At 46.3% G+C, this 20,547-nt stretch overlaps 2 protein-coding genes across 10 annotated transcripts in view; both read left to right on the top strand.

Moving 5' to 3' along the window:
* Window positions 1-18,546, top strand: part of LOC143787570 (uncharacterized) — a 38,886-nt gene extending 20,340 nt beyond the window's left edge. For 4 of the 7 annotated variants that reach the window (XM_077276442.1, XM_077276441.1, XM_077276444.1 and 1 more), the window contains 2 exons: window positions 5-270; window positions 18,407-18,546. In XM_077276442.1, the coding sequence (XP_077132557.1) occupies window positions 5-270; window positions 18,407-18,506 (366 nt within the window). In that variant the 3' untranslated portion in view covers window positions 18,507-18,546. Of the gene's footprint in view, window positions 1-4; window positions 271-18,406 lie in introns of those variants that run through there. The other 3 variants (XM_077276445.1, XR_013218401.1, XM_077276446.1) reach the window with 3 other exon arrangements.
* A 13-nt stretch (window positions 18,547-18,559) lies between these two features.
* Window positions 18,560-20,547, top strand: part of KLHDC8B (kelch domain containing 8B) — a 63,386-nt gene continuing 61,398 nt past the window's right edge. For all 3 annotated transcript variants that reach the window (XM_077276452.1, XM_077276451.1, XM_077276453.1), the window contains exon 1: window positions 18,560-19,049. In XM_077276452.1, coding sequence (XP_077132567.1) covers window positions 18,560-19,049 — 490 coding nt within the window. The remainder of the gene's footprint in view (window positions 19,050-20,547) is intronic.

Raw genomic sequence — 20,547 nt, 5'->3', positions numbered from 1 at the left:
TCAGGGACTGGGGAGAAAGCGAGAGAAGAGGAAGAGGAGGAGGGGGAGGAGGAGGAACAGAGGCAGAGACAGCGTGAAGAGCAGCGGAGGCACAACATGCTGGATGGAGTCTGCCACCCTCCGTGGCATCTGCCCACCGGACCAGGACTACAGCCATAGCAGCGTGCCCCCCGGACCACCGCCAGGACGCCGGACGCCACCGGGAGAAGGAAGTTCTGTTTTTGTAAGTGAGCTCCGAAGTGCTGGCACAGAGGACGGGGATCGCTCACGGTAATCGCTTCTTGTGTCATTACTATGGGGGCATGTGGGCAATGCCGCTCTCTGGAGCTCACCAGGCTGGCACAGCGGGACGCCAGGAATTAGAGTGGAGGGCTCCTGAACGTATAGAGTCCACCTATAGGAACAATATGGCACCATTTTTAATTTTGCGCTAAACGGAAAAAAAACCCCCCGAAAATACAACCTCGTCATGAGACGCGCCATCACGTGGTGAATATCACTGGGGTATTTGTGCCCCGGCCATTAGGGGGCGCAAGGAAGGGTCTGTGTGTGCGATGTGGCGGGCAAGGGATGCGGCTCAACTTTGGAACACGCTGTGACCATGGCATGCTGAGGGTTGTGGTTCTGCAGTAGCATGCTGATACTTCTAGTCCTTCATTCTCTGTGAGTCCTGGGCTGAGTACTGCTCATCTACAGACATCTGGTATGCTGATACTTGTAGTCCTTCATTCTCTCTTAGTCCCGAGCTGCGTACTGCTCATCTACAGACATCTGGTATGTTGATACTTGTAGTCCTTCATTCTCTGTGAGTCCCGAGCTGCGTACTGCTTATCTACAGACATCTGGTATGCTGATACTTGTAGTCCTTCATTCTCTCTTAGTCCCGAGCTGCGTACTGCTTATCTACAGACATCTGGTATGCTGATACTTGTAGTCCTTCATTCTCTGTGAGTCCCAGGCTGTGTACTGCTCATCTATAGACATCTGGTATGCTGATACTTGTAGTTCTTCATTCTTTGTGAGTCCCGCCCGAGCTGCGTACTGCTCATCTATAGACATCTGGTATGCTGATACTTGTAGTCCTTCATTCTCTGTGAGTCCCAGGCTGTGTACTGCTCATCTATAGACATCTGGTATGCTGATACTTGTAGTTCTTCATTCTCGGTGAGTCTCGGTCTGCGTACTGCTCATCTATAGACATCTGGTATGCTGATACTTGTAGTTCTTCATTCTCTGTGGTCCCGGGCTGTGTACTGCTCATCTGTAGACATCTGGCATGCTGATAGTTGTCCAGCTGTGATCTGTAAACCTCAGATATTGCTGATACTTGTAGTGCTACAACCTTCACATAGTCAAACGTAGCCTGCTGCTGATCTGTAGACTTGAGGCTTTAATAGAACGCTGATACTTGTAGTTCTACAACCACCAAAGAGTCACTGGGAACCTACTGTATCTGTGATCTATAGATCTCAAATAGGAAGGCATGCTGAGACTTGTAGTGCTGCAACCTCCAAGCAGCATTACGATGTGAAATAGAAACTGTGGGTAATTGTAACTAAAAGAATGCTGGTGCTTGTAGTCCTGTTAGTCCAGGCTGCCTGTAGTCCATAGAACTGTATATGAGGGTAATGTGGGACTTGTAGTGCTGTACAGCTGGGCTGATTGATCTCCATCTGAACTCCGTGATCTTCTACTTTTATTTTCCTGCTTTTCCGGATGTTTCCGGTGGTCGGATCCCGCCTGGTTCTGTGCTGCCAGGAGTCACAGTAGGAGGCAGCGTCAGTCACTGTTTATTACAGGTCACTGTGGTTCCCAGTTGTGCGGCAGATGGGGTATTGTGCCTGGCACAGTCGGGGATATGAGGCTGGTGCTGTTTGGGGCATTGTGCCTGGCACAGTCAGGGATATGAGGCTGGTGCTGTTTGGGGCATTGTGCCTGGCACAGTCAGGGATATGAGGCTGGTGCTGTTTGGGGCATTGTGCCTGGCACAGTCGGGGATATGAGGCTGGCGCTGTTTGGGGTATTGTGCCTGGCACAGTCGAGGATATGAGGCTGGCACTGTTTGGGGTATTGTGCCTGGCACAGTCGGGGATATGAGGCTGGCGCTGTTTGGGGTATTGTGCCTGGTAAAGTCGGGGGTATGAGGCTGGCGCTGTTTGGGGCATTGTGCCTGGCACAGTCGGGGATATGAGGCTGGCGCTGTTTGGGGTATTGTGCCTGGCACAGTCGGGGAGATGAGGCTGGCGCTGTTTGGGGCATTGTGCCTGGCACAGTCGGGGATATGAGGCTGGCGCTGTTTGGGGTATTGTGCCTGGCACAGTCGGGGATATGAGGCTGGAGCTGTTTGGGGCATTGTGCCTGGCACAGTCGGGGATATGAAGCTGGAGCTGTTTGGGGCATTGTGCCTGGCACAGTCGGGGATATGAGGCTGGCGCTGTTTGGGGTATTGTGCCTGGCACAGTCGGGGATATGAGGCTGGTGCTGTTTGGGGCATTGTGCCTGGCACAGTCAGGGATATGAGGCTGGCGCTGTTTGGGGCATTGTGCCTGGCACAGTCGGGGATATGAGGCTGGCGCTGTTTGGGGCATTGTGCCTGGCACAGTCAGGGATATGAGGCTGGCGCTGTTTGGGGCATTGTGCCTGGCACAGTCGGGGATATGAGGCTGGTGCTGTTTGGGGCATTGTGCCTGGCACAGTCAGGGATATGAGGCTGGCGCTGTTTGGGGCATTGTGCCTGGCACAGTCGGGGATATGAGGCTGGTGCTGTTTGGGGCATTGTGCCTGGCACAGTCGGGGATATGAGGCTGGCGCTGTTTGGGGTATTGTGCCTGGCACAGTCGGGGATATGAGGCTGGTGCTGTTTGGGGCATTGTGCCTGGCACAGTCGGGGATATGAGGCTGGCGCTGTTTGGGGTATTGTGCCTGGCACAGTCGGGGATATGAGGCTGGTGCTGTTTGGGGCATTGTGCCTGGCACAGTCGGGGATATGAGGCTGGCGCTGTTTGGGGTATTGTGCCTGGCACAGTCGGGGATATGAGGCTGGAGCTGTTTGGGGCATTGTGCCTGGCACAGTCGGGGATATGAGGCTGGAGCTGTTTGGGCCGTTGTGGCCGGCACTGTATGGGGCGTTGTGGCCGGCACTGTATGGGGCGTTGTGGCCGGCACTGTATGGGGCGTTGTGGCCGGCACTGTATGGGGCGTTGTGGCCGGCACTGTATGGGGCGTTGCAGTGCCGGCCACATCAGCACATCAGGTATATGGACGGTTCGGGGGATGATGCGTCATCATCATAGAGAAGGGCAGAGAAGTTGTCCCCACAGATCGGCGCACAGCAGAGTGACCTTTAGTGCAGCAATGAGGGATCTGGTCGGGTCGCAGCCGATCATCACCGCACATGAGCGCAGTCTCTGGTGCGGATCAGACGGCCACAATGTGCCACCCGGAGGTAGATCACCGTCACAGGGGGTCCGGGTGCTGGGACCACGCTATGGAGGCTGAACTACAGCCTGGAGCCGCCACACATGGGAAGTTTCTGGGGTTTTCTGACCATGCCGCTATGCCGGTGCCCTTGGCTGAGGCCGGATGGCACCCTGGCAGGATGACATAATGGGGTGCGTTTCGTCTTATGGACAGATGTTACAAGATGGAGACGCCGCCATCCTCTACAGAAATGCCAGATCTGCCCCAAATCCTGCGCTGATTAATGGCACCGGACCCGTTATATCTACAATGATGAGGAAGTATGTGAACCCCATGTGTTACGTTGCTCTGAAGAAATTGGAGCCATAGACAAAGAGAAACCACGGAAATACATGAGGCTCTGATACCTCAAGGTGCCTGACCGCTCACTTAGCTTTGCTGTTCCAAGCTGCTGTCATCAAACTCACTCGGCTCTGCTATTCCAAGTCTTAAAGGGATATTACAGTCCCAGCAAATAAAGGATAATTATAATAAAACCTATATACTTTCTGCATTAATTCCCTAAAAGTTTTCAAGATCTCCGCCTGCAGTCATGCGCTGTTCACTGTACCGAGCCCTGCAGCTGTGCATCCGTCAGAACTGAGGGATGTCCCAGAAGAGTAAAAAGTGAAGGTTTCTATAGTCTATAGTATGACTGCAAGCAGAGATCTTGAGGGAGAGAGGTTATTATGTCCTTCTTGTAGGAGCTGTATTACTCCACATGTTGTGAGCTCCCCCTAGTGGCTTCTGTGGGAAGCAGGCATTTTATCATTTCCCTAGATGACTATAAAGGGGAGATGATTGGCTCTCTGTATCAGAAAATTAGCGTTCCACTTTACTACCCTAGACCACCAGGGATCTATCCATTACCATAGATTATACCGCAACACTCTGCTGCCTTGTTGTTTATGGGGTGCGCTCTGCTTGCACTGCGGTGGAATTAATCATGTTTACAATATGGCAGCATTAGTTATGTGTACAGTATGGCAGCATTAGTTATGTGTACAGTATGGCAGCATTAGTTATGTGTACAGGAGGGCAGCATTAGTTGTGTACAGTATGGCAGCATTAGTTACATGTATAGTGCGATGGAATGTATTATGTGTACAGTATGGCAGCAGTAGTTACATGTATGGTGGGGTGGAATCAGTTGTGTACAGTATGGCAGTATTAGTTGTGTACAGTATGGCAACATTAGTTATGTGTACAGGAGGGCAGCATTAGTTATGTGTACAGTATGGCAGCAGTAGTTACATGTATGGTGGGGTGGAATCAGTTATGTGTGCAGTATGGCAGCATTAGTTGTGTACAGTAGGGTAGCATTAGTTGTGTACAGTATGGCAGCATTAGTTGTGTACAGTATGGCAGCATTAGTTGTGTACAGTAGGGTAGCATTAGTTATGTGTACAGTATGGCAGCATTATTTATGTGTACAGGATGGCAGCACTAGTTATGTGTACAATAATGGCCCCTACTCCTGGGATTGGCTTTGTATACAGCATCCAGCTAGGCGGGTAGAGGGGACACATGTCGCTGTTGTCTGATCCCCGGGTAGCTGTTGTCTGATCCCCGGGACCTTACTGTATAATGAGGCTGTCAGGGTGATACAGCTCTGTAATGATTTTGCAAGTCCTGGCCGTGGCTCTGACAGTTCTCCCTGTCACGTTCCAGCTGGCCGAAGATTTTATTAAGTGGATTTTCTGTTCCTTTATATTCGCATAAAAGCTCCACAGAAGCCGCAGATGTAAATAAAGAGAAAATTCTGCTGTATACAGCTGATCACACGGGATCCCACAACCGTGAGCGCCGACACAATCTCATCCTCTGTATACCACACGGTTTGTGCTTATACTAAAATACTCGTCTCACGTACGGAAGCCGCCAATACGATCGAGATATAGGGATAAAAATGTAGAAGACATTGCATCAAAAGGGCTCCAGGGGCCTGATACCCCCAATATCAAATGATTACTACCATCATATATTTGATGGATGGATAGATGTAGAAAGGAGGAATGTAAGGGGCTGTAAACAAATAAATATCAGATAACAGTGCAGATTAATATAATGTTTTTATGTCCTAACTGCCATGTACTGCTGAAAGTGGCCTCTCATCCATCCATCCTCTGTGCATCTACCTGTGGTTGTATCAGGAAGATAGAATATCTAGCAGCTAGCTTCCTTCCTTCCTCTTACTTTCCTTCTTTCCTTCCTTCCTTCTTTCCTTCCTCCTTTCCTTCCTTCCTTTCCTTCCTTCCTTTCCTTCCTTCCTTTCCTTCCTTCCTTCTTTCCTTCCTTCTTTCCTTCCTCCCTTTCCTTCCTTCCTTTCCTTGCTTCCTTCCTTCCTTCTTTCCTTCCTTCCTTCTTAACTTCCTGCCTTTCTTTCCTTCTTTCATTCCTTCCATCTTTCCTTCCATCTTTCCTTCCATCTTTCCTTCTTTCTTTCCTTCCTTCTTTTCTTCTTTCTTTTCTTCCTTCTTTCCTTCCTTCCTTTCTTTCCTTCCTTTCTTTCCTTCCTTCCTTCCTTCCTTCCTTCCTTCCTTCCTTTCCTTCTTCCTTTCTTTCCTTCTTTCTTTCCTTCCTTTCCTTCTTTCTTTCATTCCTTCCATCTTTCCTTCCATCTTTCCTTCCATCTTTCCTTCCATCTTTCCTTCCATCTTTCCTTCCATCTTTCCTTCCATCTTTCCTTCCATCTTTCCTTCCATCTTTCCTTCCATCTTTCCTTCCTTCTTTTCTTCCTTCTTTCCTTCCTTCCTTTCTTTCCTTCCTTTCTTTCCTTCCTTCCTTCCTTCCTTCCTTCCTTCCTTCCTTCCTTCCTTTCCTTCTTCCTTTCTTTCCTTCTTTCTTTCCTTCCTTTCCTTCTTTCTTTCATTCCTTCCATCTTTCCTTCCATTTTTTCTTCCTTCTTTCCGTCCATATTTCCTTCCTTCTTTCCTTCTTTCCTGCAGTCGTGCTGAGGTTCTACTTGACCAAGTTTTAAGTACTTAAGGGAAACTGAATAAGGATCTCATATGAAAAAAAAAAAAAAGCATTTGCTTCTCCTCCGTAATCTCGCCTTCATTTGTGGCGTCCGGGGCTCCTGTTGCTTTCTGGCTCTCAGCGGCTTCATGACACTTTAATGTGAGTCTGAGCACATTCGGCGGCTGCCAGTCTTCTCGGGTCGTATCCGTAAGACAAAGCGTCACGCTTACACCGTGCCAGCGCCAAGTATAAGAGCACCAATAATTCCCAAATGACATACTACACCGTCCATAGGGCTGAACTGTAATACCAGGCACAGCCAGCGCGTAAGGTGGCGCTGCTTCTAATAAAAAGGAAATATTGTCAGCGCTCACCTGAACGGGATTATTCCTCCTGGCGTGCGGTGTCCTCCCCTGACCTCATTCTCACCCCACAAGGTTCCTCTCTGGGGCTACACATCAGTAGGATTGATCCCTACGGTAAACTTTTTAGCCATGGCAACCAAAATGAAAACCACCATTCTTTACACCGCTGGCTGCATCCAAGAAAAATATATATATATTGGAAATTACAAGGTTTATATTAAAAATTGCTTTAAAAAAAAATAAATACAAAATGTTATGCTGAAGTTGCCTAAAGTCCACCTGTCCCTTCACCACCTTGTTCTCCAATATCTTTTCCATCAGACATTTTGCTAAGTGCTAATTATGCTTGCTATATGCAAATGACCTCTGACAGTCATCTGGGCGGAGCCTTTACTAATTTTTGACCTAATTTTTTTGTGCCTTTTTTGGGGAGGGAGTAAAAGTTTTTGTTTTAGGCATTTATTTAATCACATTCATTATGGTTTTTGCGCCATTTTATGTTTGTTTTTTCCTCGTCGTTTTCTTGGTTTTGCATAACGACGTTGGTGAGATTTTCATTAACGAGAATTTTTTTGGCTAATTGACTATTTGAAACTTTTCGAAATGCCATTTTCACGCTTATTGTATGAAATGTATGAAAGAGCAAAAATAAAGGGAAAAAAGTCTGAATTCATCATTCTCTTTATTGCATTTTATCTTATTTGCTTTTTAGGCATTTTTATGTTTGGATTAAATTTATTACGGCTTTTGCGCCATTTTTCCGCTGTATATTTTCCCAGTCCTGCTCATTTATTTAGGTTTTCTCATCAATGTGCCTGTGATTCTCATTATACAGATTTTTGGGGGGATGTTTTTGTTTTTGCAATTTTTAAAAATGGCGAGAAATTTTCGCACAGTGGTTCTTCAGGTACTGGAGTGGGATAAGAAATATTGCCTAGTTTTTGTTTGCTTCGTTGAAAACTCACTGTCGACTTTTATGATTATCGAAAGGGTCGTACAATACTTTTCCCTAAAGAGCTACCCGATTCATCCATATTTCAAATTTTTCCAACATATCACAGCATTTGAATGCATTTTAGTGCAAAACAAGGATAACCCCCCCCCCCCCAACAACCCACAATTGATGAACTGGGGCCACAATCATCAAACATTGTGCATAGAGATGGTGCGAATAGTTCCGGTCCAGCGGCCGGTCCCCTGTGATCCACCTCTTACCTCCTGACATCCCGGACTCTTCTTTTGATTAGCCGGCCAGGAGACACATCATTGTTGCGGCATATTGCACGTGTGACATCGCGCCAATCCAAAAGAAGTGGCGCAGATGACAGGTAGGAGGCGACCATCCCTTGTGATGGTCTCAGATTACTGACATGGTCACTGGCAGATCGTTTCGCACCATCTCTAATTGTGCGCCATTTTTTATGACTTTGATGGAAAATGCACGCGAAAAACAGAAAGATAGGGTATAAAAAAGGCTTTAAATGACTTAAAGGGACAACGACTCTGTTGTCAAGAATAGAGGGATTTTAAATTTTGCTGTCTAGCTACGTGGCGGAGACTGAGCCATGCTTACAAGCTCTTTAATAGAGCTTGTAAGCACTAATCTAAAGCTGTACGGATTGCAGGAGCGCACGAACCGGGCCAGCTGTAGTGTTACTGCGCTCCTCCGCAGCATCGAAGGAGCGCACGGTTGGGACCAGCAGCACAAATTGTCACTCTTCAGGAGCACACAGCTCCCCCTGGCAGCCCGGATGCTGAGAGGCAGGGGGAGCTGTGCGCTTCTGAAGAACAAACCTGAGAATAGCACTTGCAAATGACGAATCGGGTGGACCGGAAAAGAAAGTCCTTCTCCTTCTGATGTAGATTTTGCAATGTTATTGTAAAGTATAAGGTTTATTAATTCCGCACAGTCGCGGCAGAAGCAGAAAAAAAATAAAATCCCAGAGCAGGCGGATTGCGACGACAGCAAAACACATCAGGAGCATCAAACCTTAAATCCGCCCGAGGCTCCGGCTAATCCTCTTTACAACGAAAAGCATCATGTACGTTGTACTCCGCTCTAATTGATTACCTCGGCCCGGCTCTTCTCATACTCTGCCAGGAATCGCTCAGCCGCCATTACAGTCTGGATACAAATCTAACAACTCTATAGAATTTTTAGAGGAAACAAAACCTTTTTTTGTGCACTTTCAGTCCTTTATTTCTCACCGTCCATTGATTCTGCGCTATTGGGATCTTCAGTTGAGATTTATAATGAGGCTTCAAATTGGAGATCACAGCGGCACAAGCGGCGCAGACGCTCGGCACACGGAGATAATTGTAGCAATTTTCTTCCCCGAGAAACGTCATTGTTCTTTCGGGTCTTTAAACAACGTCAGTCGGAGGTGAACTTTGATTCTGTCGCGCTGCCGGCCCCGCTGGGGTCTTGGGGAAGGCAGGCAGCGCTGTCTCGTCCCTCGACTCGGGGTCACTGCTTCCATAAAGCTGCAATTCAAACCCTGTGATTAAGTCGTGCAAAAGGATTACAGCGAGAAGCGGCAGCGCAGACGATTCATATCTTCCCGAGTCTCTGGAGCGACGCTGCAGGCAGCAGAATGCTGTGCGGAGATCGCTCGGAGCCATGCATTCATCTGAACGGTGGTTAAATTCTGAGACCGTGTAATATATTGGATTAAAAAAGTTTCTTTTTATCATTTTGCTGTAGTCCTTCAGGGTAAAGATTCCGCCTCTGCGATTAGGAAAGGTCCAATGGCAAAGGCTACAAATTCTGGGACCAACACTGATCCCAAGAATAGTGAGTCCACGATGGGACCACCTCTGATCCCAAGAATAGTGAATGCACGATGGGACCACCACTGATCCCAAGAATAGTGAGTGCACGATGGGACCACCACTGATCCCAAGAATAGTGAGTGCACGATGGGACCACCACTGATCCCAAGAATAGTGAGTGCACGATGGGACCACCACTGATCCCAAGAATAGTGAGTGCACGATGGGACCACCACTGATCCCAAGAATAGTGAGTGCACGATGGGACAACCACTCATCCCAAGAATAGTGAGTGCACGATAAGACCACCACTGATTCCAAGAATAGTGAGTGCACGATGAGACCACCACTGATCCCAAGAATAGTGAGTGCACGATGGGACCACCTCTGATCCCAAGAATAGTGAGTGCACGATGGGACCACCACTGATCCCAAGAATAGTGAGTGCACGATGGGACCACCACTGATCCCAAGAATAGTGAGTGCATGTTGGGACCACCACTGATCCCGAGAATAGTGAGTGCACGAAGGGATCACCACTGATCCCGAGAATAGTGAGTGCACAATGGGACCACCTCTGATCCCAAGAATAGTGAGTGCACGATGGGACCACCACTGATCCCAAGAATAGTGAATGCAGGAAAGGTCCAATGGGAAAGGCTACAAATTCTGGGACCACCACTGATCCCAAGAATAGTAAGTGCACGATGGGACCACCTCTGATCCTAAGAATAGTGAATGCACAATGGGACCACCTCTGATCCCAAGAATAGTGAGTGCACGATGAGACCACCACTGATCCCAAGAATAGTGAGTGCACGATGGGACCACCTCTGATCCCGAGTTAACGTTGACCACCACCAATCTTGAGAATAGTGAGTGCATGTTGGGACCACCATCAATCCAAAGAATAGTGAGTGCACGTTGGGACCACCTCTCATCCCAAGAATAGTGAGTGCACGATGAGACCACCACTGATCCCAAGAATAGTGAGTGCATGATGTGACCACCACTGATCCCAAGAATAGTGAGTGCACGATGAGACCACCACTGATCCCAAGAATAGTGAATGCACGATGGGACCACCAATGATCCCAAGAATAGTGAGTGCACGATGGGACAACCACTCATCCCAAGAATAGTGAGTGCACGATAAGACCATCACTGATTCCAAGAATAGTGAGTGCACGATAAGACCATCACTGATTCCAAGAATAGTGAGTGCACGATGGGGCCACCTCTGATCCCAAAAATAGTGAGTGCATGTTGTGACTACCTCTGATCCCAAGAATAGTGAGTGCACGATGGGACCACCTCTGATCCCAAGAATAGTGAATGCACGATGGGACCACATCTGATCCCAAGAATAGTGAGTGCACGTTGGGACCACCTCTCATCCCAAGAATAGTAAGTGCACGATGGGACCACCACTGATCCCAAGAATAGTGAATGCACGATGGGACCACCTCTGATCCCAAGAATAGTGAGTTAACGATTGGACCACCACTGATACCAAGAATAGTGAATGCACGATGGGACCACCTCTTTTCCCAAGAATAGTGAGTTCACGATGGGACTACCACTGACCCCAAGAATACTGAGTGCACGTTCGGACCATCACTGATCCCAAGAATAGTGAGTGCACGATGGGACCACCACTCATCCCAAGAATAGTGAGTGCACGATGAGACCACCACTGATCCCAAGAATAGTGAGTGCAGGATGAGACCACCACTGATCCCAAGAATAGTGAGTGCACGATGGGACCACCACTGATCCCAAGAATAGTGAGTGCATGATGGGACCACCTTAGGCTTTATTTGATTGCGTGGGAAGGGTGAGACAGGCCTGGACACAGGTGCACAATCAAATAAAGCCTAAGGCAGGATCCCAAGAATAATGAGTGCATGTTGGAACCACCACTGAGCCCAAGGATAGCGAGTGCATGTTGGGACCACCGTCGATCCCGAGCATAGTGAGTTAACGATGGGACCACCACCAATCTTGAGAATAGTGAGTGCATGTTGGGACCACCGTCGATCCCGAGCATAGTGAGTTAAAGTTGAACCACCCCCAATCTTGAGAATAGTGAGTGCAGGTTGGGACTACCATCAATCCCAAGCATAGTGAGTTAACTTTGGGACTACCACCAATCCTGAGAATAGTGAGTGCATTTTGGGACCACCACTGATCCCAAGAATATTGAGTGCACGTTGGGACCACCACTGATCCCGAGCAAAGTGAGTGCATGTTGGGACCACCACCATAATACAACAATACAATACTGACAATCTGCACACTGATGGTAGAGTCCGTTATGGTCCAGTGTAGCTCCTCTTGCAGGTTGTTCCCAGGAGTCCAGTACATAAAAGCCCCCTAGGAATTGTGTGTGTTGGGGAAAACCCACTCTGCCCACTAACTACATATTTATGTATATCCAGCATGCCCCAAATATTATATATAAAATGTGTGAGTGCAGCTCTGAAGCATAATACAGGATGTAACTCAGGATCAGTATTGTATGTGCACAGTGACTGCCCCAGCAGAAAAGTGAGTGCAGCTCTGGGGTATAATACAGGATGTAACTCAGGATCAGTAATGTCATGTATGTACACAGTGACTGCACCAGCAGAATAGTGAGTGCAGCTCTGGAGTATAATACAGGATGTAACTCAGGATCAGTATTGTAATGTATGTACACAGTGACTGCACCAGCAGAATAGTGAGTGCAGCTCTGGAGTATAATACAGGATGTAACTCAGGATCAGTAATGTAATGTATGTACACAGTGACTGCACCAGCAGAATAGTGAGTGCAGCTCTGGAGTATAATACAGGATGTAACTCAGGATCAGTAATGTAATGTATGTACACAGTGATTGCACCACCAGAATAGTGAGTGCAGCTCTGGGGTATAATACAGGATGTAACTCAAGATCAGTAATGTCATGTATGTACACAGTGACTGCACCAGCAGAATAGTGAGTGCAGCTCTGGAGTATAATACAGGATGTAACTCAGGATCAGTAATGTAATGTATGTACACAGTGACTGCACCAGTAGAATAGTGAGTGCAGCTCTGGGGTATATAATACAGGGTGTAACTCAGGATCAGTAATGTAATGTATGTACACAGTGACTGCACCAGCAGAATAGTGAGTGCAGCTCTGGGGTATAATACAGGATGTAACTCAGGATCAGTAATGTCATGTATATACACAGTGACTGCACCAGCAGAATAGTGAGTGCAGCTCTGGAGTATAATACAGGATGTAACTCAGGATCAGTAATGTAATGTATGTACACAGTGACTGCACCAGTAGAATAGTGAGTGCAGCTCTGGGGTATATAATACAGGGTGTAACTCAGGATCAGTAATGTAATGTACACAGTGACTGCACCAGCAGAATAGTGAGTGCAGCTCTGGAGGATAATACAGGATAAGTAATGTAATGTAGTTTATGTAGCGAATTCATTTATCTAATGAAATAACAGCTGGCAGTACATATATAAAGTAATACAACACAAAGCAATGAGGTATCAGACTGTCACCAGATATTCCTATACACACTGACACAGCAGCTGGGGGTCCATAAACCTGACAAATAACGGAGAATATTTTTTTCATTATCTCCGATTTTGGAATAATTCACAGCAGGTGATTTGTTTCCATGGAACCTGTAATGGATTTCATGCGATCCTTTCGATGAATTTACCTATTTGCCTCAGCGGTGAGCATCTGTATTAATGCAAACCTTTCTAAAGATTTTCTCTCCCTCTCCAGCTGTTTACTGAAGGCATGTGCACGTGGGGGCTCCGCCATCTCTAATTCCTCATTTATATTTTATGGACTGCTCTTGTAAATAATATATCTCTGGGCTTTTAAGCTGTTAGAGCTCCTAATTTGGACTTGCTCAAGACAAATGAGATGGAAAATCCTTACAACGGCCAATTATCCATGATTTATATAGGTGCTCTATCACCGGCAAAGTGCTGCCTCCTTTCCTTCAAAGCTGCTACAGAAGCCGACTGCCAGCTGTAGCCACTGAGAGACTGATGGGCATCCAACCACAGCCTCATGTCCCCGGACCCCCGGCCCGCCACAGCATTAGAGAGGAGATATACACTGGTTACCCTGCAGATCCATATATGTATAAGGGCAGTATTATAGCAGTTATATTCTTGTACATAGGGGCAGTATTATAGTAGTTATATTCTTGTACATAGGAGCAGTATTATAGTAGTTATATTCTTGTACATAGGAGCAGTATTATAGTAGTTATATTCTTGTACATAGGAGCAGTATTATAGTAGTTATATTCTTGTACATAGGAGCAGTATTATAGTAGTTATATTCTTGTACATAGGAGCAGTATTATAGTAGCTATATTCTTGTACATAGGGGCAGTATTATAGTAGTTATATTCTTGTACATAGGAGCAGTATTATAGTAGTTATATTCTTGTACATAGGAGCAGTATTATAGTAGTTATATTCTTGTACATAGGGGGCAGTATTATAGTAGTTATATTCTTGTATACAGGAGCAGTATTATAGTAGTTATATTGTATATAGGGGGCAGTATTATAGTAGTTATATTCTTGTACATAGGGGCAGTATTATAGTAGTTATATTCTTGTACATAGGAGCAGTATTATAGTAGTTATATTGTATATAGGGGCAGTATTATAGTAGTTATATTCTTGTACATAGGGGCAGTATTATAGTAGTTATATTCTTGTACATAGGGGCAGTATTATAGTAGTTATATTCTTGTACATAGGGGCAGTATTATAGTAGTTATATTCTTGTACATAGGAGCAGTATTCTAGTAGTTATATTCTTGTACATAGGAGCAGTATTATAGTAGTTATATTCTTGTACATAGGGGCAGTATTATAGTAATTATATTCTTGTACATAGGAGCAGTATTATAGTAGTTATATTCCTGTACATAGGAGCAGTATTATAGTAGTTATATTCCTGTACATAGGAGCAGTATTATAGTAGTTATATTCTTGTACATAGGAGCAGTATTATAGTAGTTATATTCTTGTACATAGAGGCAGTATTATAGTAGTTATATTCTTGTACATAGGGGCAGTATTATAGTAGTTATATTGTATATAGGGGGCAGTATTATAGTAGTTATATTCTTGTACATAGGGGCAGTATTATAGTAGTTATATTCTTGTACATAGGGGTAGTATTATAGTAGTTATATTCCTGTACATGGGAGCAGTATTATAGTAGTTATATTCTTGTACATAGGAGCAGTATTATAGTAGTTATATTCTTGTACATAGGGGCAGTATTATAGTAGTTATATAGTATTAGAATATCAATAAAGACAGAATAAGATCCATCAACAGCAGCTTCCCAAATCCTAATTTAAGACAACAGTAAAGTTAATGTATCTACATTCAGATATGCCGAATTTTATGTCTACAGAACCAGTTGTGAATCTTTTTCTCCTCAGCTTCCCATCTTGACCTTATGATCTACAGTTTACAGCTGGACATGTTACTGGGCATCAGATCTTTCATTTTTGCAAGTTTGACTCAAGAAATACTGTACATAGTCACAGTAATGAGCAATGTGCACCCAGATCCTTCATCGCTGTCACCCGCTGGGGGCCACTTACCTGGCTTTTGACCTTTTAGATGTTCATATAGGTAAATTCTTTATGGTCCTTCAAACCCCAGAACAGCACCATGTTGGGTCCCAGTGGAAGCACAGAGACCAGGTAGATCATAAGACAGAAGTCTTACAAGGAGTGTGGCAGCTGATTAATATTTTATGAAGAAACCAGCGTCTGGGAAGCGGAGACATTTGTGTCACCTGAATAATGCAGCGCGAGAACAACTTAATGTAAGCTCTCCGGTAAAAGGAGGATAATAATATGGAAAGGTATCCCATCCCTAGTGCCAATAATGTCCGAGACGTGAAAAAGGAGCAATAACAGTTCTGTCTTCATATTTGGACAATCCCCTCTAAATTTGTAATTCCACAATTAAAACACTACTGGAATCTCCACAGTTAGTAAAGCGAAGGTGACAGTGGGTAGAAACTCTACTCTGGAAGCAATGGTTGCATTTAGGTACCAGCAGGGGGAGATTTGAAGCTTACTGCATACTGATTATACATTGAAATCAATGATAAAGCAATATGCAGTGAGCTCCCTCTAGTGGTGGCTGGTAATTGGGATTCTCCTAGTGGTGGCTGTAAGCTGAGATTTAAACTAGTGGTGGCTCGAAGCTGAGCTCCTCATAGTGGTGTGTGAAATCTAAGCTCCTTATAGTGGTGGCTGGCAGTTAATATTCTTCCTAGCGGTGGCTGCAAGATGAGCTCCTCTTAGTGGTGGCTGGAAGTTGAGCTCCTCCTAGTGGTGGCTAGAAGCTCGGTTCCTCCTAGTGGTGACTGCAAGCTGAACTTTAACCTTTTGGTTGGAAGCTGAGCTCCTCATCATGGTGGCTTGAAGCTTAGCTTTAACCTAGTGGTGGCTGGAAGCTGAGCTCTTTCTAGTCGTTACTGGAAGCTGAGCTTTTTCTAGTGGTGGCTGAAAGTTGAGCTCCACCTATTAGTGGCTGGAAACAGAATTCCTCCTAGTGGTGTCTGCAAGCTGAGCTTTAACCTAGTGGTGGCTCGAAGCTTAGGTACTCCTTGTGGTGCCTGGAAGCTGAGTTCCTTCAAACGGCGACTGCAAAATCAGTTCCTCCTAGTGGAGACTGCAGGTTGAGCTTTGCCTAGTGGTGGCCGAAAGCTCAGCTTCCCCTAGTTGTGGCTGGAAGTTGAGCTCTTTCTAGTGCTTACTGGAATCTGAGCTTTTTCTAGTGGTGGCTGAAAGTTGAACTCCTCCTAGTAGTGGCTGGAAACAGTTCCTCCTAGTGGTGGCTGCAAGCTGACCTTTAACCTAGTGGTGGCTGGAAGGTGAGCTACTCCTAGTGGTGGCTGGAAGCTTAGCTACTCCTTGTGGTGCCTTGGAAGCTGAGTTCCTTCAAACGGCGACTGCAAAATGAGTTCCTCCTGGTGGTGACTGCAGGTTGAACTTCACCGAGTGGCAGCTGAAAGCTCAGCTACCCCTAGATGTGGCTGCAAGCTGATTTTCTCCTATTGGTGGCTGCAGCCTTAGCTTCACCTAGTGGTGGCTGGAAGTTGAGCTTCTCCGAGTATTGGCTGCTAGCTGAGCTCCTCCTAGAGGTGGCTGGAAGTTGAGCTTCTCCGAGTATTGGCTGCTAGCTGAGCTCCTCCTAGAGGTGGCTGGAAGTTGAGCTCATCCAAGTATTAGCTGCGAGCTGAACTCCAGTTAGTGGTGGCTGTAAGTTCATCTCCTCGTAGTGGTGGCTTCAATCTCTACTTCTCATGGTCGATGTATAGGAAGAGAAGTCTGGCTTGGTGATTAAAATGAGCAGTGAGTGAGCCTCCTTCATCCACAGCGCTCATGATGTTCTGACATAGGAAGTTCCCTCCTGTGTCAAGTACAGGGCCAGAAGTTGGGCCGCTGAACCTTTGCCTGATAGGGACAGGTGAAAATTGGGGTTTCTGTGATAATAGAAGTGTATTAGTTATTACATTCTTCTGTGACTGTTTAGGCAAATAGGGGATTTGGAAATAAGCTCCGAGCACTTACCGTAGATATATTATAAAACGTCATCATTGCTAAATATTGGATCTACAGTAATTAATTATCTTGTTAGATGTGGGTTTGCCCTTTAAATAAGACTAGCGGGGGCATGAATCGCACTGACCAATGATGCAGATATAATAGGTTTATGGTAATCTAATATAAATTTGCATGTAATTGTGGATCTGTCAAGTCTTTCCTCATTCAGCAGATCCTTTCATCGCCAGTAATATATATAATTCTAATAAAGTGGAAATGTGTCCGAGGGCTACAACTCGCAGGACTGCGAAGCGGGATGCTGCAAATTGCATGTTAATGGAGTCACCACTGGCCCAGAGCCGCAGAGTTTCAGGGGGCAGAAGATAATTACTTTGCATCAGTTCAGGATGAGAACTGGAGATATATAGTGGATTATTGGGTTCACAGCCACCACCCTATACACATGCATGCTCAGTTTGGCAGAGCATGCATGTGTTCTTCATAGGGAGAGGGGAATAAGCACATGACAGACACTTCTGGTGGTGACTTATTCTCCCGAGACAAACGTTTGGACCGGTTGTTAACACTACCCCTGTGACATCTGAGGTTGGGGTAGAGTTTGACGTCTGACGACCCTGCAAAATGGCGTGATTTACATTAAAGTCTTATTTCCATCTCATCAAGTTGTCACTTATCAGGTTTATAATTTGCTCATCTGCTTGGGGTGGAGGTGGTAGTCTCTTACACAATGGATGGACATCCATCAGCTCGGCATTTCAGATTTTTTGGGGGAATGATGAGACTCCAAACGATCACCTCGTTATCACCTGGTAATATCAAGAATAATCCTTTAGGTTTCTCCCACGTGCTGCCCAGGTTACCACCAGAACTGACTGCCGTATAAAGATATGATAATAAATGAAAGTTTTACTTTTCGATAGTTCTACATCTCAGTAGGAATTATATGGACTAAAGTTGAGCGAAAAGGTTCACAAGCCGTCAAATTGTTAGTCCGTGGCCACCAGACGAGAGGACGGCAAACCTACTCCTACCTGTGGCATCTACGGTGTCTCGCCTGATTAGTCCACCCCGTGTCATCATAATTTTGTAGCACGGGTGTCGACTAATCACAAGAGGCAGCGGGGATGCTGGCGGGGCCACGGGATGAGGGTCCTGTGAATCTTTTTGCCCAGCTCTAATATGGATCCACTGGACCTTTTTGAAAATTTGACTTTTTTTTTTTCTAGAGGGAAAATAACTCGGTCGGATGTTGTGTCAACTGTGTTATTACCCACCGATGACTCTGAGGACGTGGACGTATATGATGTCCCCCTGATGGGAATATGAAGTGGCCATAGAGCGACCCTGGATCTGTTGGTTCCCGGCCCCACGAAAAACAGATGTTGAGTAATATCATCCCCCAGAAGCCCTGGCTGGTAGTCGATGGGATCCTTTCTCCTGGCTGGCTGACCTGCATCACACATCTCTGGTTGTCTACAATGCCGGTTTCTATAATGGCCTCCAGCGGCATCATGTCCCTCTACTGGGAAGTCTTTCCTTCAATGCCCACCTGCCGGGTTTATTGCACACCAGCGTGCCAAGACGGGCACTTGTACGTGATGGGAGGTTGTAGCAAAGCGGGCGTTCCTCTGGACACAGTGGAAATGTTGGATGTGTTGTCACAAACATGGGCAGTGCTACCTTCATTGCCGACCCCCCGAGCCGGAGCCGCGGCGGTCACGGTGGGAAAACAGGTTCTGGTGATTGGTGGAATGAATTATGAGCAATGTCCATTGGCAACAGTAGAGATCTACAACAGCGACGAGGGAAAGTGGGAAAAGAAGGCTCCTCTATGCCAGCCATCCATGGGCATCAGTGCCACTGAAAAAGGTGAGAAAAGACGTTTGCATCAATTACATCTGTTTGTTATTGGTCAGATGGGTAAAGACATGGCTGACTAAATTCTTAATTTTCCCACTGATTCAGAAACTGTGTCCAAATAATACTGGGCAAAAGTGTTAAGGCCCCGTCTCACATAGCGAGATCGCTAGCGAGATCGCTGCTGAGTCACTAGTTTTGTGACGCAACAGCGACCTCCATAGCGATCTCGCTATGTGTGACACGTACCAGCGATCAGGCCCCTGCTGCGAGATCGCTGGTCGTGTCCGAATGGCCTGGACCTTTTTTTGGTCGTTGAGGCCCCGCTGACATCGCTGAATCGGTGTGTGTGACACCGATCCAGCGATGTCTTCACTGGTAACCAGGGTAAACATCGGGTTACTAAGCGCAGGGCCGCGCTTAGTAACCCGATGTTTACCCTGGTTACCAGCGTAAATGTAAAAAAAAAAAAACAATACATACTCGCCTTCTGATGTCCGTCAGGTCCCTTGCCGTCTGCTTCCTGCTCTCACTGACTGCCGCCGTACAGTGAGAAGTGAGAGCACAGCGGTGACGTCACCGCTGCGCTCTGCTCTCACTGTACGGCCGGATCTCAGTCAGAGCAGGAAGCAGACGGCAAGGGACCTGGACACCGAAAGGCGAGTATGTACTGTTTGTTTTTTTTGGTAACCAGGGTAAACATCGGGTTACTAAGCGCGGCCCTGCGCTTAGTAACCCGATGTTTACCCTGGTTACCCGGGTGCTGCAGGGGGACTTTGGCATCGTTGAAGACAGTTTCAACGATGCCGAAGTCGTTCCCCTGATCGTTGGTCGCTGGAGAGAGCTGTCTGTGTGACAGCTCCCCAGCGACCACACAGCGACTTACCAACGATCACGGCCAGGTCGTATCGCTGGTCGTGATCGTTGGTAAATCGTTTAGTGAGACGGGGCCTTTAGGCAATGTGAGTCACATCCTGCACTATATTCCAGAGCTGCACTCACTATTCTGCTGGTGCAGTCACTGTGTACATACATTACATTACTGATCCTGAGTTACATCCTTTATTATACTCCAGAGCTGCACTCACTATTCTGCTGGTGCAGTCACTGTGTACATACATTACATTACTGATCCTAAGTTACATCCTGTATTATATCCCAGAGCTGCACTCACTATTCTGCTGGTGCAGTCACTGTGTACACACATTACATTACTGATCCTGAGTTACATCCTGTATTATACCCCAGAGCTGCACTCACTATTCTGCTGGTGTAGTCACTGTGTACATACATTACATTACTGATCCTGAGTTACATCCTGTATTATACCCCAGAGCTGCACTCACTATTCTGCTGGTGTAGTCACTGTGTACATACATTACATTACTGATCCTGAGTTACATCCTGTATTATACTCCAGAGCTGCACTCACTATTCTGCTGGTGCAGTCACTGTGTACATACATTACATTACTGATCCAGAGTTACCTCCTGTATTATACTCCAAAGCT

The sequence above is a fragment of the Ranitomeya variabilis genome, chromosome 8, assembly GCF_051348905.1.
Source record: "Ranitomeya variabilis isolate aRanVar5 chromosome 8, aRanVar5.hap1, whole genome shotgun sequence".
Classification (NCBI taxonomy): domain Eukaryota; kingdom Metazoa; phylum Chordata; class Amphibia; order Anura; family Dendrobatidae; genus Ranitomeya; species Ranitomeya variabilis.
Note: the sequence above shows the minus strand (reverse complement) of the source record. Positions and strands in the feature narration are given on the sequence as shown.